Below are 19,692 nucleotides of genomic sequence, written 5' to 3' on the forward strand. Positions count from 1 at the left end.
ATGAAAACACATTATTGATGCTAACAAGGGCTTAAGATTACCCCTATTGATGGGGTAATGTTCCAAGTTTCATGATATGGGATATGAAGGCCTGCTATTTATTGTGAGTTACATTAGTGAATGAGGGTTAAAGTCAAGACAGTGGTGCTCAGGTCCATTAATTTTTTATGTTCAAATCTTGTCGTCAGCATGACAACTATTGTGCTAGCAAAACTATTACACACATGAAATAATGGTCTGAATAAAATGCAATTCTCAGCCTCAGTTTCAGACTTGAAAATGCAGCAAGCTCAACCACTACATGACTAAGCTCTGAAGGAGGCCAAACTCTCAATGCCCTTATAGAAATACAGACACATACATGTACGAGGTAACATAGTTCATGGCAGAATGCAGTCTAAATAAAGTTCATTTTTAGCAGTGGTAGTGAGGAACCTAATTCTTGAGCAGCAACAACTAAGAAACAACATGTGTTTGCGACATAGTATATTTCATGTTCTCAGATTTGTTGTTCCTTGGAGCACTGCTGCCCAAACATGCCCAACGGTCTAATCAGCTTGATATTCAGCTATTTAATTTGAATTTCAGCTAAAATTTTATTCACACATCTGTACGACCAAAAATCCCACAGTGTGTCCCGTCACACAGCTATCATTGCAAGATAAATCTAAAAGTGCATTTTTGACAAACGAAAACTATACTCACTGCAATCATATCACCAAGTGTGGAGTGTGAATTTGAGCCCAGCATGACCAGGCCCATGGCGATGCCTGCAGCTTCTCCAGCGACCGCATCATCCTGGTACAGCGTGTGCTTCAGCTGCTCATAGATGTCTGAAACCAATGGACATATGCTTATTGCATCCTCTTGTGAGCTGCTGAGAAAACATCAAACTGCATTTGTACAATAAAATTTCATTCACATGTCTGTCAAATGGGCTGTACAACACTATTTGTGAGGATGCTGACTGCAATTCAAGCCACTTTTCAACACTGAGTGACGACACATGCAAAATAAATGGCAGAAATCAGCTAGTACAATCGACAGTTATTCACCAAGTGAGTTTCAATATAAAAGCAATTAGAATATAACTCGCATCTCGAATTTTGGAAACCTTCCATTGCCATTTTGCTCACCCAATGACACAGACAGAAGAAATAGAAAAAAAAGTGAATGCACAAGGTTCATGTAGAGGATGTTTACCGTATTTACTCACATAATGATCACACTTTTTTGTAAAAAAATTGACACAAATTCAGGGGCGCTATCATTATGCGGATGAAATTTTCTGTGAAAAGAAACTTTGTTTTCTTCAACCCACATTTTCTGCAGGGTGACCACAGGTCAACAAACAGCAGCCGGCTGCCGCTGTAACAGTGTGGGAAACCAAAACAAAAATGGTGGCTGGCGGAGCAAGCCGAACGCGCAGAACTATAAATTTTTTTCTTCTCATGGGTACATTACGCGCACTGAAACAGTTTCTTCCGTATCAGCAATAATATTGTTAATATTGGCAAGCCTGTGGTATAACGTAGCCATGTCCATTTTGAGGGGACAGAAACAGAGATGGGCACGCTTAGCCGCCACTGACATAGAAACACATGGCGGGCATGCTGAAAGACTGCAGCATTTGTCTTCACTACTATCCTAATACAGTCAATCCCGAATATATCGAACTCGAAGGGGATCACGAAATAGTTCGATATATCGATAATTTGAAATATAAAATATACATGTCAAAAGCTTCTCTAACAACTCCACACATCTCAAGGCAGTTTCCCGATGTCGTGACTAACGGGAACTTACCGATCTGTGCCTCCAAGGTGTGTAAAAAAACAAAAACAACGCGATGACCAGAGCACTTTATTTCGGAAGAAAAACATCTGTGACCTTTGCTTGCTTTTTCTTCTGCACCATCAAGTTCATTAAGCTGTCGTCAAGTTTGTTGACAGTGTCCAAATGAGAAAGGCCAGCTCCTTCCATTGTGCCACAACAGCGGCGAATGACGCTGAGAGCTGATGCAAGTTCAGCTGCAGTGCATATTGGTTGGTCCTCTTCGTCGGAACCTTCGCCGCTGCTCAAGTCTGCGTCCTCGTCACCCATGATGTCAGCCACAATCTCTGCATCAGCGCGATCCGCTACAGCTAGCACGCCGTCGTCAGCGCTGACGAAATCGCGTGCTATAACGCCGCCTGGGTGGCGCCTGGGTATGCCGAGAGCACACGAAATTCGCTGTCCAGGCATCCAGCGTCGTCTTCAGTGTCAAGACATCTGTCGTCTGCAGCTACCACAAAGCCTGCTTTGTGGAAGCAGTTCCCAATTGTGCTTTTCTTCACGTCGTTCCAAGCACCAGCCAGCATTTGAATGGCTCCGAGGAGGTCCACCTTGAGTTTGATTCCTAATCGAAGGTTGATTAGGAGCCTCTGCACCAGTCGTCGTCACAATGCCTTAGTCGAGAGGCTGAAGTTTTACCCTTAAGTTTGGTGTCAGAAACTTGAGGGTGATCTGCTTAAATGGGCAGACGACATGATGGGCCGAACAATTGTCAAGAAGAAGACTAACTTTGCGGCCAGACTTCTCCAGTTCGGCATCCCACGCCTGCAGCCACTCAACGAAAAAATCGCGTGTCATCCAAGCTTTCTTATTGGACGCGTATCGAACCGGGAGGATTTTCACGTTCTTAAAGCAGCGTGGCGACCTGCCCTTTCCAATGACAAACGGCCGTAGTTTGCATGACCCATTCATATTTGCAGCAAGCAAAATCAACGCACACTTTGCTGTTCTTTTCACCATGGCATGCAGTGCCCTTCAGATGCAGAGTCTTGTTTGGCAGCATTAGCCAAAACAGTGCCGTCTCATCTGCTTTGAATATTTGCGACGGCGAAAAGCTGTCGGAAATATTTGGCCACTCTTCAGACAACCACTTCTCTATGCGACTTGTGCTAGTCGCCTCGCTTTTGCCCGAAATAGTCTTTCCGACGATGCTGTAGCGACTCTTAAATCGCTGCTGCCAACCAGTGCCACCAGTGAAGCTTTCTTCTCCGAAGGCCACAGCAAACCATTTGGCCTTCTCCATGAGCATTGGGCTGTCAACAGGTATGTTCTTGCCATGTGTCTCCAAAAACCAGGCGTACAATGCCTTCTCGACCTTGTCAAAGGTTGGGACGCGCACACGACACGCTCCAGGGCGACTGGACTGCACTGCGTTCAGCTTAACATCGGCTTTGTTCTTGAGGATCGTACTCAGGGTGTTGCGAGGAATTCCGAATGCCGCGGTGACCGACAACTTTTTCTCGCCAGCCTCCACCCGTCGAATGATGTCCGCCTTTGTTGAAAAATCCAATTTCACGGCCATGGCTCCGGAACACGTGCCAAACGCGGAAAGAAAAATGCACTGCACCACACGAGTCTCAAGCCTTCGCGTTGGCCTCGAGAATAAAAGGAACAAAGTGAATTGAAAGACGCACCGCTCCACATCTCCACACTACCACAAGCCCAAGCTGCACTGACCTCGTTAGTCTCGCTGCGCCAGCGGTGTCAGCCAACCAAAACACAGGAAACGGGTGCCTGCGGTCAGCGTGGTTTCTCCCTCCCGCTTCCCTTTCACACCCAATCGCACTCCAAGTACTCCTCGTCACGTGCCTTTTACCCACACGCCCCTTTCTCAGAGTGCAGGGCGGCGCGCGTGAGATCGCAGGAACATCGCGAGAGCTTCGTGAGGAGAAGCGCACCTGCGGGGGTGGGATGCGATGGGATAAGAGCACTTGCAAGGGTGGGGTATAGTGGGAGAAGCGCACTTGTCGGGGCGCAGCTCAGCACGGAGTTTGATACATTGATATGTCGGTGCACGGGAGTTCTGTATACGCGAACAATAGCGCTATACTTTTGCATGGGATTCCCAAGGGGATTTTTCAACTGTTCGATATAGACAATAATTAGATATATCTGGGTTTGATATACCCGGGATCGACTGTACGGCACGTTTCCGCTAAGGGTGGGTGAATATCTTAGCTGTGTTACAAGTGTCGGTGTATGAATAGGGCCCACTTCTAACGTATCAGTGTAAATGTGGCTACTACAGTTGCCGCTCACGATTTGTTGCGTGCCCATGAGTACAATAACAGACAGGTCAATAACGCTATCTATTGACGATCGTGCGTCCGCGTCGAAAGCCAGCCATTACCTTTTGATAGACGATGTAAAACTCCAAGTACCATTCTAACCGTGTAAGGAACATTCTCTCCATTACATTGCCAAAACAGCTGGCCAGTGCTATCGGACGGTAAGATAACAAATCCAGTGGAGACTTGCCAGGTTTGTGGAGTGGAACAAGGCGACTGGATTTCCACATGGTAGGAACCAGGCCGTCACGCCATGATGCATTGTATAGGCCAAGAAGTGCATCTCTGGCCTCTTGACCAAGGTTTGCAAGCGCAGAGTATGTGATGTCATCGGGTCCTGGTAACGAAGATCGTCTGCACCCAGCAAGTGTGGCCTCCAGTTCTTCGATGGAGAAAGGAGCGTCCATACGAGGACCTCGGGAGCAAGGGGGGGACAATAATAGGAATAGGTGTGCAAGGTGAATAAGTGAACGCCGGACCTGTGATCCTTGTGCAGTAATCTTCGGCTACGTCGACTTCTCGGCGTCCTTGATGGAGGACTAGAGATTTAAATGGCCGGTGCTGTTGAGGAGCTGTTCGAAGTCAGTGGACTGTTCTCCAGGCAACTGACAGAGGTTTACACGGATCGAGACTCACAAAAGGATTTCCAGCGTTGATTTTGCAGCACAGCAAAATGACAAATTTTCTGTTGAATGCGTCTGGCCTCTCTCAGGTCGTAAACCGATTTAGTCCATCTGTACCGCCGCTCCACTCGCTGGCGGATTGCACGAGGCTCTGTATTTCCGCATCAAAATCTGTGTATTTCTCCAATGGCCGAAATGAATGCATAGCATCCTGCATAGCCTTGGCGATCTGAATTTCTAGCGTTGCCGAAAAGCCTTGGTGGCAAGCATCTTCCATAAGTGATTTAAACACGAGCCAATCTATTGTTTGTTTAAAAGTGGATGGGATGGATTTGGTTAGGCCTTTAATCTTCAGGTAGGTAGGAATGTGGTCGCTTCCGTGGGTTTCTATATCTGAGAACCAAAGGACAGAGCGCATGAGGCATCGCGAGACAAAAGCCAAGTTTTAACAACTACTACACGTCCGGCCGTGCAGAAACGTGGGACTGCCGTCGTCTAGACAGCAAAGTTAATGGTCACAGGCAAAGAAAACGAGCTTTCTTCATTTGGAATTTACCTTGACGCTTCCCTAAAGTGAATGATGTGCGTTAAAGTCCCCAACAACAATCCATAGACCAGGAGTCGCATCTATAATGCCACTCAGTCTCTGTCTGCCGAAACCACTTGATGGAGAAAGGTAAGCGCCCACTAGAGTAAATGAAAGTTTGCGCTTTTTCACGATCAAACAGACATACTGATTACTGTCATGTGGCAGCACTAGATAAACAATGTAAGTCAGTTCATGCCGTATGTAGATGATCACCTTGCTGATTTCATTACAAGTCAATGACACATAAGGTTCATAGCCTGAGATCCAGACGGGTTTCTGTAGGCTCGGTTCACATACGACAATAATGGGGAATCGATTGGTGAAAACGTAATGGCGAAAAGTAGCAATACGGGATTTCAGTCCACGGGCATTCCATTGGATAATAGACGCTTCCTTGACTTGTCTGAAGAACGGCTGACGCAGTAGAGCCATTGTGCATGCTATTCAAGGCTCGCAAGAACCGGATCCAGACCGTCCAGCACTTGCAGTGCACCCCGAGCAGATGGCGTCTGCATGTCATTTATCAAAACGCGAATTACTTTTATTAGAGACTTGATTACAGCGATTACTTCCTTGTCTTGTCCTCGCACGCAATCTGTTCCGCCATTGGTGTGTTGGCAGTCCACTGCCGATCTTTGCTCTGCTGGAGGACTTAATGTCGGAAGTGCAGGCCAGGCGTTTGCAGAAGACGTATTCAATGTGCCATTAGACGCTGTGTTGCTAGTGTGGGTGAGTGTCTTGGGAGCACCAGCTGTTGGAAGAAGCGTCTTTCTTACGACGGTCTCAGTACTTCTAGTTGATGAAGATCGTCTGCGGTGGGCACGACGCCGTCACACTTTGGCAGCGGCTTCTCTGTGCGTTGAGTTGTCTCTCACCATTTGTTTTAGGACTTTCAGCTCTGTCTTGTGTCTCAGGCAGTCTTTCGACGATGCTTCATGAGGACCAGAGCATTTGCACACTTGAAATCAGTCGCACGGCAAGCATCAGTGCTGTGCTGCTCAGAGCGTTTTGGACACACGGTCGAATTTTTGCATATGCCGCTGACATGCCCGTTCTTCAAACAATTACAGTACTGAAGTGGTCTTGGAACGAACGGTCGCACTGGATGACGAAAAAATACAACTTTCACGTGTGACGGCAAGCTTCCTCCCTTGAAGGTTATCCTCACACAACGTGATTCTCCGAGGCGACGGATTTCAATAATAGTGACATCTGCTGTGGCGGGTTTAACCAATATAGGCAGATCGTTGTCGTTGATTGACTCGTCAACATCATAAATCATACCTGATGAAGTATCGCTGTTCTGTGGTATTATGGTGCGAACATTAATCTTTCCATCAACATCGACCGCGAGAATGTTCTTATGGGTGTTGATTTTCACATCTGTAATCTCATTCGGAACGAGAGCCTCCAGTGTGACAGATATGGCTTGCCTGTTTAGCTGATTCAGGTCATCGGTCGGCGTCTTGGGCAAGAAGAGGATGGTAGGAGCTGTGTCATCGCTCCTTGCCATCGCCGTCGTCTTTGTTGAAGACGAGGAAGCAGTGACAATTCTCCCCTTTCCTTTTTGCCTCATAACTGTCAAGTAATCACCGTCGTCCGATAGATCCTCGCCTGAAGCACAGTAGTACAGCATGGTGACCTCGCTGCCTGTGTCGTTCAAGAGGTGGTTGCGCTTCCTAGGAGTGCTCGACGCTGTTACGTCTGTCTCCTCTGGACGTCTAGTGAACTCCACTTCCATCACTGAAGGTCTCGGGAGCGGCGTCTCCCAAAAGCACACAAAAATACTCGTAAAATAATGTAGAATCTTGCATCATGTGGAAGTGAGCTGTTGCAGATCCTGTGTGCTCTACAAACAAATTTTTCATGTTGCTGGACTGTAAAAGGGAAATGTTTCTTTCTTTTGAAACTAATTTCCTCAGACCGTGCTATCTTTCTGGCATTTCTGTGGCCCCGTCACGGTGTGAAAAACCACTTGGCAACTGAATTACAAAGAAAAATGCTGAACCAAGGCTGCACCACACTAGTGATGCTCAACACATCATCCACCATAGTTCAAAGACAAATGAGTCAAATGGGCAGAACAATGGCCAGAAGTAGCCAATTGTTGATTACTACTTATAATGAGAGTTCCAAAGAGACAAAGAGAGAGAGAAAAAAAAAAGAATGAATGAAAGAAAGAAAAAAGCTGTGATGGGCTTGCAAAAAGCCAACAGGCTATACAAAAAGGAGTGACACACTGCCTCTTACCTTCCCTGTGCGTACTCATTGCAGCGAGACCAAGACCAAGGCTTCCTCCATGACGTACAATCTGCATGCACCAAAATCCTATGTCAATGGCAGTAAGCACACATCGCGAGTTCAGCAGAAATATGGTGAAAGAAACTGCAATGAGGCCTGCAAGAATGATCAGCCAAAGAGCCCACCACCTAAGCGGTGCTCTGGCAGTGACAGCTCTGACAACTGAACAAATCACAGCAACACTGTCAATGAAGTGTTTGCTAGCATAATACTATGAAGGCAAACAAATGTAAAACACCCAAAATAAAAAAATTGCCATATTTCTAGAGGAAAAAAGAGGGCGGCTCCAGCGTAGGTGGCCACGGTATATGCATGGTGCTCCCTGCGTTATCAGTTCCGTGATGAAAAATAACACTCGCCACGGTGGTTCAGCGGTTATGGTGTTGCGCTGCTAAGCACGAGGTCACAGGATCAAATCCCAGCCGCGCTGGTCGCATTTACATAGGGGCAAAATGCTAAAACGCCCGTGTTTCATGCATTAGGGGCACGTTAAAGACCCCTGGTAGTCAAAATTCATCCGGAGTCCTCCACTAAGGCATGCCTCATAATCAAATCATGGTTTTGGCACGTAAAACTTAACAATTCAATTCAATAAAAACTAAAATATAAACCCCTTTAAGAGATATCAGTCTGCAGTTGTGTATCGCTACTGTCAATAAAAAAAATATGCCTGTGTTGATTTGTTGGCACAGGCTTCAAGAAAAGCTATCGGCAGGACACTTCACCCATTGCACTTTCTCGCTTGGTTAAATTATGAACAGTCTCCCCATATAAACTACGCTTGTGTGATGCCAGTGCACAATGAACAATCCCCACTGTTTACCCAATAATTGACGTAAAAGGTTTTCAGACACCCTGCGACACTTTCGCTGTTAACGTTTGACTAAATGCTGCCACCACCATTTCAGCCTTCGTGAGCATTATCACATGGCTGTGGACTTGTGGGGAACTGTACTGAATATTTTGTATCTGCAGCCGGTAGTTTAAAAAAAGCATTCACGCAACTGGAGGCCTTGTTTAAATCGTAATATATTACCATGATTACACGAATTTAAGTCGAGATTTATTTCAAGCTTTCTGGCCTCAGAATGTGCTTCGCAGTATATTCAGGTTTATGACGCAAATATAATGGGGCTCCCCCCCCCCCCCCCCCCCCTTTTTCTTCTTTCGTTGTCACCTGCTCACCATGCTGTGCCATACTCAATGTGTCTGCTGCCACTTTGCTTTGAGCAAGAGTGGTGGGCTGAGAGTTGCCCCTGTGCCTTTTGCACCGTCTTTCTTGTCCCGATTTAGAATGCAGTTAGAGCTGCATCAATGTGGTTAAGACATATTAATCACAACCTTGAGTAAGATGATAGGCGCTGTAATGCACACATGTCAAGTGAGTGGTCTTAGAAGTTGCACGGTGCATCATCATGCAATCTGTGTATAAGGCCTTGTAGTGTTCGATTGTGTCGTAGGCAATTTTGTAGTGATGTTTGTCCAGAGATGTTATGGACAACAACATCATTCTTGCCAAGAGTGACAGATACGTCAGTTACTAGCCCTTTCACTTTATTTTGCAATAGCAGTTTGCAGTAACGATGCATAAAGCCCTACGAGCAGCCTCTTTTTTGCATTGTTTACTCTTTCCTTGTGCCTCACTTCGAGTTATATAACAATAATATATACCGTACTTACTTGCACAATGATTGAACTTTTTTTCAAAAAATGTTGGCACGAATATAGGAGTGCAATCATTACGCAGGATAAATTTTCCAGGAAAAAAAATAAATTTTTTTTTTTCATCCCATGTTTGCTTGCTGCAGGATGACAATAGGTCAACAAACAGGCAGCTGCCGCTGTAGCAGTACAGGACATATAAACAGAAATGGCAGCTGACGAAGCAAGCTGAATGCACCGAATGCGATTATTTTTCTTTTTGTGAGTGCATTACATGCATTGAAACAGTTTCTTCTGTGTCAATAATGAATGATATTGTTAATATAGGCAAGTTTGCGGCAATAACATAGCCATGTTGAGGGGACAAAAACAGAGATGGGCGTGCTGGCTACTAGTGACATAGAAACACATGGCGGGCATGCTACGAAAACTGTGGCATTTGTCTTCACTGCTATTCTAATACAGTCGAACCCGACTATATCGAACCCGTTTACATCGAATTATTCTATATAATACGAACAATTTCTGGGCACGGTATAGTTACAATGAGTATATATAGCAAAAATTACGTTTACATCGAACAAAAATAGCAGCGACTCCCGATATATCGAACGCCGAGCGTCGGAAAAGTGCCCCCAGAAGTTGGCTTTCCCTCGCGGTTGCAGGGAAACCCGACGGCGCGGCTTCATCCAACCGCTCTCTCGACCGTGACTGCGCTACGTCGGACGAGCCGTCGACACCCCCACTGCAAAAAATGATCCTGACCCGCCCGCCCGCCGTGCTTGCTCAGGCAGCCAATCAGAGGCTCTTGTGCCCTCGTCGTGCAAAATGGCGAAAGTGCGAGTTGTCTCGGTGCTTTTCTGGTCCATTGTGTATGTGCCCTGTGGGCCTTCTCCCGCAGTGTTGTCGTGATGAAGCGGCAGAATTTGCCTTTTATCGTGAAGCTCGAAACCATAAATCAGATCGAACGCGGTGAGAAGTCGGGTGTGTCCCCGCAGCGTGAATGATTCCAAGGAACACTCTCAGGACGATCTTGAAGAATAAGGGGGAAATTAGGGCTAAAGCGGCAAAACTCTCGCCCCGGTGCCCGTGGCGCCCGACGCGTACGCACGGTCGTGTACGAGTGGTTCATCTGAAATTGCTTCAGCCGTGCCGGCTTCCGCGTGCTCGGTGATGACTGCAAATTCTGATGAATGCGACGCAGCCGTTGCCGGTGTTGCCGAAACTTGGAGTGAGCTGTCAGAATTTCCGGAAGGTGTTGACGAATCAACAGTGGACGAGTTTGTGAGTGCAAATGATGGTGTCGCGACCACGGGAGAGCCCGAAAACGAAGACTACATTGCCGACATCGTACCGAGCACAAGTGAAAGTGGGCACAATGAGGAAAGCAACGATGGTCCTTTGTCTACTTCCTCCGAAGTGATTGGTGCGCTCGCACTAGTCCGGTGCTTCTGCGCGAATGCGGAAGGTTGCGGCCTCAGCTGCTCCCGACTCCTTAGACAATGTGGAGAAGTGTGTGTGTCGCAGGCAGCGAAATTGCCCAAGCAGAAAGAAATGCAGGACTATTTCATGCGAAACTTAGCTAGTTTCATCAATAAAGTGATTTTAAGATTGGTGTGTGCTTTTATGACATCCAATCATTCAGCAGGCTTATATCGAATTATGCTCTATATCAAACTGATAGGCGTTTTTTTGCGAGTTCGATATAGCCGGGTTCGACTGTACGGCATATTTCTGCTAAGGGTGGGCGAATATCTTAGCTGTGTTACAAGCGCCGGCATATGAATAGGGCAGACTTCTAACGCATCAATGTGAATGTGGCTACTGTCGTTGCCGCCCACAATTTGTTACGTGTCCACGAGTGCAGACGAGAGAAACCAAAAGGCGCCTTTTTTTCTAGTTGTTTTGTTGACTACAACCATTATAAAGCTTACAAGTAATAAAGCAAAGACAAGTTTTGTTGCAGATATTTTTTTTTTGTTGGAAGTGGAGAAAGTAATGAAAGGAATGAAACGGGGCATCTGCTTAAGAATCTGTTTGATGCATGCAGACCATTTTGGTAAGTCTTGAGTCGTTCATGTAGCATATGACAGATGGTAAGCACAGTCATCATCAGCTAGACTTGGCACACGACATGTCTCTGCGGCAAGTTCGGGGTGCAATCATTACGCAGGAAAGAAGAAAAAAAAAAAACTTTGCTGACAAAATTCAGGGGCGTGGTCATAACTTGAGTGCGATCATTATGCAAGTAAATATGGTACTCCTTTTTATAAAAGATCAAAAGTACCCCCTCACATATATTCGTAGTTGCATTATTTATTCTAGTGCACAACATTCCGAACTGGTTTGAACAAGGCACAGCAAACTCTGTGTTTAGCATTTTGAATGACTTGATATCCCTATGGTGAAGCTAGAGCTCGCATCATGAACTGTACTGTGGATGTTCTCCTACATTTTACATGCACTCTAAGAAATTGACTCACATTAAAGCATGTGTACTGCGCAGAACATGGTACAAACCAAATACACTATGTTGTCGTACAAGCACACAACACATGTATTCGAGCACAGCCAGAGACCACTGTAAGCCAGTGCTGAAATTCAATTCTCTCCTTCTAATGTGTAGCCCATGCATGGGCTACATAAATGCTGCACGCAGTGACATGCCAAACATTCTATTTATAGGACGTAAAGTAAATATTAACATACAGCAAAACCTTTTTACTACGAGCACCACATTAATAAACTTTTCAGAAATCCCCTGCAGACTTTCTTATAGTTTCCATGCAAAAAATATTTCAGTACGTACTACAAACTTCAGAATACCAAACTTTTCAGAATAACGATTGTCATTGCTTCTCTGTGATGTTAACAACGCCTCAGTACTACGCACTAATATTCAGAAATGTGGCGATTCTTAGATTTCAGTGTATCCTTCACGGCAGCTGAAACAGCAGGCTAGCAGACGTTGTGGTGCATGGGTTCAGAAAACCTGAGATGGCACCTGAGGAAGAAAGAATGCGGGCGAGCGGAGGCGGCAACAAGTCAGGTTTTGCGAGCGCATGTTCCGCACAGAAGTGTTGCCTAGCAACGGAGGCATGTCTCTTCCTTATTTTCCCTTTTTTCTGCGCACGCCTCTTTCTTTTGCACTTCATTCTGCGGCCGTACTAGCTACGTGCACGGTGAAATGTAACCTTCGTACTCGCGGGGACACCACACGGTCGCACTTTGCACTTTCCAGGCGAGGTCATTTACGCGCGCTTGCACTTTGACATAGTTCAGGTGTGCACCTGGAGTGAGAAAATTGTGGTGTCCACAGAAAGAAATGTGAAAAACAAACAAAAAGCCAGAAACATTGCGCTTTGGAGGCAACATGGAGCAACCTACTTGCCGGTAGTTTTCTCGGCGTCAACATCTGTTTTGTGCACGTCACTCTTATTATACGGTGCTTCGATGGTGTGTGGGGGCAGAATCTATGGAACATAGCAGCAGTGCCTGTCGAGAGCCAACAGCAATGTTTTTGTGGATAGCTCATATGGTGACTGAACTGGGCTGATGGGCAGAATTCTTAATTTTGGGGCTTTCACAATAACAATCTTTCAGAATAACGAACAATCTACTGCGATCCCCTAAGTTCGTTATATCGAGATTTCAGAGTATGCATATACAGTCGAACCCGACTATATCGAACCCGTTTACATCGAATTATTCTATATATCGAACAATTTCTGGTCACGGTATAGTTACGAGTATATATAGCAAAAATTACGCTTACATCGAACAAATATTGCAGTGACTCCCGATATATCGAACGCCAAGCGGCGGAAAAGTGCCCCCAGAAGTTGGCTTTCCCTCGCGGTAGCGGGAAAACCCGGCGGCGCGGCTCCATCCAACCGCTCTCCCTCCCGTGACCGCGCTACCTCGGGCTATTCAGGCGAGCCGTCGACACTCCCCCTGTAGCGCATAGTGGAGTCTATTAGGCCACATCCTCCCTCTTTCTCTGTCATCTTTCACTTGCCACCGCCTCTCCCCTGACGACGCTTCGCCGTGCTCCCTCACGGTTTGCAGAATCAAGCGGCCTTCCTTTCTTTAGATCACTATCTAGCGACACTCCCCAGCAAAAAATGATCCTGGCCCGCCTACAGCGCTTGCTCAGACAGCCAATCAGAGGCTCTTGTGCTCTCTTCGTGCAAGATGGCGAAAGTGCGAGTTGTCTGGCTGCTTCTCTGGTTTATCGTGTTTGCGCCTTGTGGGCCTTCTCCCGCAGTGTTGCCGTGATGAAGCGGCAGAATTCGTCTTTCGTCGTGAAGCTCGAAATCATAAATCACGTCGAACGCGATGAGAAGTTGGATGTCCCCGCAGCGTGCAAGATTCCGAGGAGCACTCTCGGCACGATTAGGGCTAAAGTGGCCAGACTCGCAACCCGGTGCCCATGGCGCCCGACGCGTACGCACGGCCGTGTACGAGGGGTTCTTCATACGTGCCGGTTTCCGCGTGCTCGGTGAGGACTGTAAATTCTGATGAATGCGACGAAGCCGTTGCCGGTGTTGCCGAAGTTTGGAGCGAGCTGTCAAAATTTTCGGGACATTCGAATCAACGGTGGACGAGTTTGTGAGTGCAGATGATGGTGTCGCGACCACGTTAGAGCCCGGAAACGAAGACTACATCGCCGACATCGTACCGAGCACAAATGAAAGTAGGCACATTGAGGAAAGCAACTACGGTCCTTTGCCCACATCCTCCGAAGTGATTGGTGCACTCGCATTAGTCCGGCGCTTCAGCGCGAATGCGGAAGGTTGCGGCCTCAGCTGCTCCGACTCCTTAGACAACGTGGGGAAGTGCGTGCGTCGCAGGCAGCGAAATTGCCCAAGCAGAAGAAAATGCAGGACTAAATTATGCCAAACTAAGCTAGTTTCGTTAATAAAGTGATTTTATAAATGGTATGTGCTTTTATGACATCCAATTATTTAGCAGGCTTATATCGAATTATGCTCTATATCGAACTGATAGGCGTTTTTTTGCGAGTTCGATATAGCCGGGTTTGACTGTATGTCCAAGAACCTTCCCAAGGGTTGCCAAGTGAGGAAAATGTATGCACAATGTATGACAGTCGTGAGCAGACAGCAAGAGCTTATGTTACAAGTGAAATGTTACAGCTGGCATCATCTTTATGCAACTGGTGCAGCTATGACCTAGTGAGGTGTTGTAATGCCCTCGGAAAGCATGCCACAACCAGTTAAACACTGTTGCAACAGCGCACAACCAATAAGCGCAATATTGAAGTCCATTATTTGGAGGTTTAACTGTATATAGGATCGTTCCTCAATAGGCACACTAGCGTCCACAGCACAGTGCCGATGCGGAGTTTGTTCGTTTGAATGCTCAGAAATCGTCCAATCCCAGTTTTCAAGGAAAGAAAGGGGCCCGTTTATTTCCAAGACATTTTAAGGGCCCTTGAATCTGTTTTTCCAAATTCAGGTGTCTTCAAGGATTTCAAGAAGGTGTGCAAATCCTGCCACTGGTTCGTACTTATAAGCCATGAGTGGCAGGGAGCTTTCATATTTCCATACTCATAAGAATTGCCCGCGGCAATTTTTCAAGACAGCTGCACACACTGTATTTGCTTGGCTACCTCTCTCACGATCACAATCCACACTGGTGTGAAACAACAGTCAAGCAGGGAGAGACACACATAAAATGTGCTCATTAGTGTTACAGTTAAACCTTGATATAAAAAACTTCAGTATAACAAAATTCTCAATATAGAAAGTATTTAACTTTTTATAATTTCTTGTCCATAGAGCACCATATATTTTGAACCTCAATATAACGAAATTCGTTTATACACAATTTGAATAACCCAATTCACTGCCGCCAAGAAGGAATACTGTTACAATAAATGGAACTTCCACAGAAGCAGGTGGCCAAATAGTTCAATTACATGCAGCTGCTTGGAAATTCACCTCTCAATCATGTGCCGCGCACCAAGAGGGACCGTTGAAATGGAAAAGCCACAGTCAGTATAGCCCGGGAGGGTATGCTAAGGAAGTTCCACTTTAAAATTATGAAAGACCAGGGTTCTCATTAGAAATTCTAGGAGGAGTGGACATTTTTCAATTGGTAGGGGCAAGGGGACTGCCCATTCACACTCAATGGTACATTCAACAATTTAGTATGTGTATGAGATTGAAACATCAAGTTTGGCCAACTTTTCTAACATCTTGTCAAATGAACAGTCCTGTCATATCTTGTCAAATGAACATGCTATACACATGCGAGAGTCTAGCGACTTTTTCTTTCGAGTGCTTTCTTAGGAATGTTTTGATAAGCTTCAGCACAGGGAAATGTCTCTCACAATGATACCAACTAGCTTCACTGTCGCCACAAAATGTAAATAGATTCTTGTGGAAATCATGTCCCCATCACTGCTACACCGCAGCTAGGATGCCTTATTAAAGAAATGCGAACCAAAAATGCAGCCTACCATAATTGCCAAATGCCACTTGGACAAAGAAATGCTAAGTAATGCACAGCTAGCCACTGTCAAAATGTGCGCGAAATAGGTGCATCAGCAATTGAAACCTGCGTCAGCCTATAGGAGCCTAAGCGCCCCCTGTACGCCCATGATGGCAATAATGGAGTTTGACGTGTTTCTTTACCTTTAAAGTTGGTAACTTATGCTTTTATTTTTGCACAACGAAATAAGGCCTTGATGCTATCTGGAGCTCTGACCTATCCTTTTCTACAATGGCTTCAAGATGGTAGCGCTGCGTCAACAGAAGGCCCTGTGATCCATGCTGCAATGGCTCCTTGCGATGCCCAATTTCTTACCCAGCTTTGTCACCAGCACACTACAAATGTGCAAACTGCTTTACTTCTACTGTACGTTTCTAATATGTTTCCGTATGATAAAAGAGCACTTGAGGATCACGGAAAAAGAAAACACATTAGAACTTATGACCAAGTCGACCATTCTATTTGCCATGTCCCCCTCTAAAGGGGTGGGTAGTCAACCGGAGTGGTGGGAAATCAACTGAAGTAGCTGGAAGCATTTCACACGGCATGCACCTTTGCCACCCTGAGAAGGGCCAAAGCACAGTAAAGATATCTCTGCTGCATTAGCATTTGTGTTGCAGGGTATGTGTGGACTGAGGAGAGACTGACCTCATTGGTGGCATCCCTGAGCTGCGAGAGTAGATAATCTGTAATGGAGGCACCATGGTTGGCATGAATCAGGCCCAGAGCATACAGCCCACCACCCTCTGTGTACCCGCTGCCAGGACCCGACTCTTTGGGCAGGTATGATGACATCAGGTGTAGGGCCTCCTTCTCATGACCCTGCATTAACAATGACAAAACATCTTTTGAATGCACTAACCAGAAACATGCACCAAGGATGCACAGCAACATACTGTATGCATTTTTGCAACTTAACCTGACTAGGTACTAGTACTTTCTTTTGGCTATAGAAAAGAAAAGCAAAATGAAACTTCACAACAAGCTTTCATTGAAGTCTAATGACATACTATTTGAATGTTTGCATGGGGTTTATGACCTGATTGTCCTCTAAAGATAAAGAGGGACAAATGCTGATAAAGCATGCAACAGCGACAATGATGCAGCCTAGGCAGAGGGCCCCTACCTTGTGTATGACGCCAAGGCTGGCTGTGGCTGTGAACTTGGCCCAGTTGGTGGCACGAGCAAGCCACTCCAAGTTGTCCCTGCATCACAGGGCAGTCTTCACTGACATGTGTTAAATGCGATTGCTTACAGCAGCCATACTTTATCACTCCTGTGTTATAATAGCCATGTCTGAATGTACAAAGTAGAAAAAAAATATCATTACTTCGACCATTGTTAACTCGGAAAATCAGACAATTCAAACTGCCTGCCTGGTCCTGCAAACACATACATTATTTTATGGCACCAATGGTTAGTGAATATGTGTGCCATGACTGCTGAAAGACATGCCAGAAGTATGAACAAACAGTGATGTTCACGGTATCAAGATCTTGCATTTAATTTCCTGCCATAATGAACAGCCATCTTGGCATAATCTCACAAGTAGTTTTCCCAGCTTCAGTCTCCTCTGTCAGCTTCTGCTCCAAGGGGCGGAGCACAGACAAAAAACATGCACTGACAAGCTGCACACACACATGAAGTGCTGGTTCTAAACAAGGGATGAATGCTTTTCTCAGCACTTAACGAACACATTCGTCTATAACTAGCCAAAATACACACGCACAACCAAAATTGGTCAAAAGCGAAGACTCACCTGAGGAAGAGGTCACTAGTAGTGCCACAGTGCATCAGAGAGTTGGCAATCACTGTGGCCGTATGGCAGACTGAATTCCGTACAGCATCCTGCATTAGTGGGCAAGTAACAGTCAAGACCACTTATGCATAGAAAAAATATGGTGTCTTCTGATACCTAGTGCACCCTCAACATGGTTGCACAAATCTCTTTGCAGAATGTAAGCAAGAATACAACATGAGAAAGAAGGTGAGCCACCTTGGTCTGCTTGAGAATGAGCAGGTCTGTATGGTTGCTGCGGATAAGGAACTGCAGATGCAAGCCGATGGTGACCTCTCCGCTGAGGATGGTGGCTAATTTGTCGAGCTGGCCCGCACGTGGACTCTTTTCCTGCATGAAGGCAACATTGACCCATTGACATGAGAATGAGAGAGGCACAATGCTTGTTTACTCCTTAAAGTATTGCCAAATGTACCACCACTGGGATCCAAGTGCCCTGGCTAGCATCTAACAGACAGGTGTAATAAATGCTCGACCAGTACACTCGCCTTGTCAGCAGTATCATCAGCAGGCTGGTCCTCTGCCGCTGGTTCTGTCCTGCAAGATAATTATCATATGATGCTTTCCAAAGAGACTCGAGGCAAATGGCAAATCACATTGATGTTGTTTGTGCTCAAGTGTCCAAGGCCGCACTTTTGCCAAAAGATAGCTTTGATAAGCTAGAAAATGATGTATATGTGGCACAGAATTGGGCATTGCCACTGTGAAAATATAGGCTACCATGACTTAAAACAAATTTTAGTCAACCACTGATAATAGAAAGGTCATAATATGCTGCATTTTAGCAGAAAAGGAAATAATAAAAATCAGTATAGGCAATCAAATTCTCCTGAAAAAGAAGTCGCCGACACTACATCTCTCTAAAATACTCTTTCAGTGTTATTTATGGCGACGTGGTGGCACCTCTGCATTGCGTTTAGACTGCTACCACAGCTTAGTGTACCTTGTTCAATACAGTCAATTTGATACAACTGCAGAACTGTGCAGCCCTTTCATTAATAGTTCCTCTTAACAAAGTCGCCTCATGGCACAAGAATATTAGGATATTATTTGTCGCGAGAATCACTTTAGGCAAATATTTCCTTCTTCCTTGAAAGCAATGCTACTCTTGTTTAGTACCCATTTACAAGTATAGACCACAGAATAAAGTTGGTGACATTTTCCCCTTGAAGCAGCATGAACATGTGGCACTCCAGCACGGCAGTCTGGTCCGACAGAAACCCAAGTCTCTATCGCACACACTGAACCAAACTTTTCCTGCACAAGGTGTTTTTAAAATTAGCTGTTTGTACCAATACACAATACGGTTCCATTCTGCTGCTGCCTCATGACTGCATATTGAAGACGCCCAGATTCACGCTTACAACCCCCAATATCATACACTCAAGTTCTAAATCACACATTCTAAACCACTGTGCTGAACCAAGCCTACCATTACTACCACTAACGTGGATGAAAACACGGGACTCATGTCAGAAGCGCTCTCCCTCGTGCGCGCTTTGACTCCGTGGCTTTCCCTTCAGTGCCACAGAAAGTTGTCCGCGAGTATAGCTGTAACGGAGCAAGGCCACACGGCTAGCTTGAAAAGCAGCTGAGTCCAGTGCCACGAAAAGGTAGCACCTTGCTCAACAAAACACGTCATATAGAAAATGCAAGTATGAATGCTTCGCCTTTAACTACTAGTTGTTTATTCATTGGTTAAAATGCATTTGAGCACACGGTGCAGATACAGCCTGATCAAGAAATCACAATGACCTCAAAAATAAAATTGCGAGTTTAAGCCAAAGGTCAAAGCACTGACGGTGATAGCAATGTTTAGCGTTGCGCTTGAACTCCTCGGATGGTGTTCCAAATACACAGTCCAACTAATGCGGATGCGACATATGCGGGTACGGCAAAACTTCCGGCACCCTTAAAAGCTTCAACACGCCATGTAGGGCCTGTAATGGCATCACACAGCCACCACTATGCTGCCCGTAAAGAGCCACACCAGTAAAATTGCATCACTTTCAGGTTTGAGCACCGATATCGTTTTGCACTTTGAATATTTAATAGTTTGAGAAGATTTAAGATTAAAGATAC

General features: G+C 45.7%; 1 protein-coding gene across 1 annotated transcript in view; it reads right to left on the reverse strand.

The window, feature by feature from the left end:
* Positions 1–19,692, reverse strand: part of Rpn2 (Regulatory particle non-ATPase 2) — an 81,118-nt gene that overhangs the window by 46,591 nt on the left and 14,835 nt on the right. The window contains exons 10-16 of the mRNA XM_055077479.2: positions 18,099–18,147; positions 17,809–17,940; positions 17,572–17,660; positions 16,939–17,017; positions 16,461–16,634; positions 7,584–7,644; positions 706–833 (exon numbers count right to left, since the gene is read on the reverse strand). Coding sequence (XP_054933454.1) covers positions 706–833; positions 7,584–7,644; positions 16,461–16,634; positions 16,939–17,017; positions 17,572–17,660; positions 17,809–17,940; positions 18,099–18,147 — 712 coding nt within the window. The remainder of the gene's footprint in view (positions 1–705; positions 834–7,583; positions 7,645–16,460; positions 16,635–16,938; positions 17,018–17,571; positions 17,661–17,808; positions 17,941–18,098; positions 18,148–19,692) is intronic.

The sequence above is a fragment of the Dermacentor andersoni genome, chromosome 2, assembly GCF_023375885.2.
Source record: "Dermacentor andersoni chromosome 2, qqDerAnde1_hic_scaffold, whole genome shotgun sequence".
In the NCBI taxonomy this organism is placed as follows: domain Eukaryota; kingdom Metazoa; phylum Arthropoda; class Arachnida; order Ixodida; family Ixodidae; genus Dermacentor; species Dermacentor andersoni.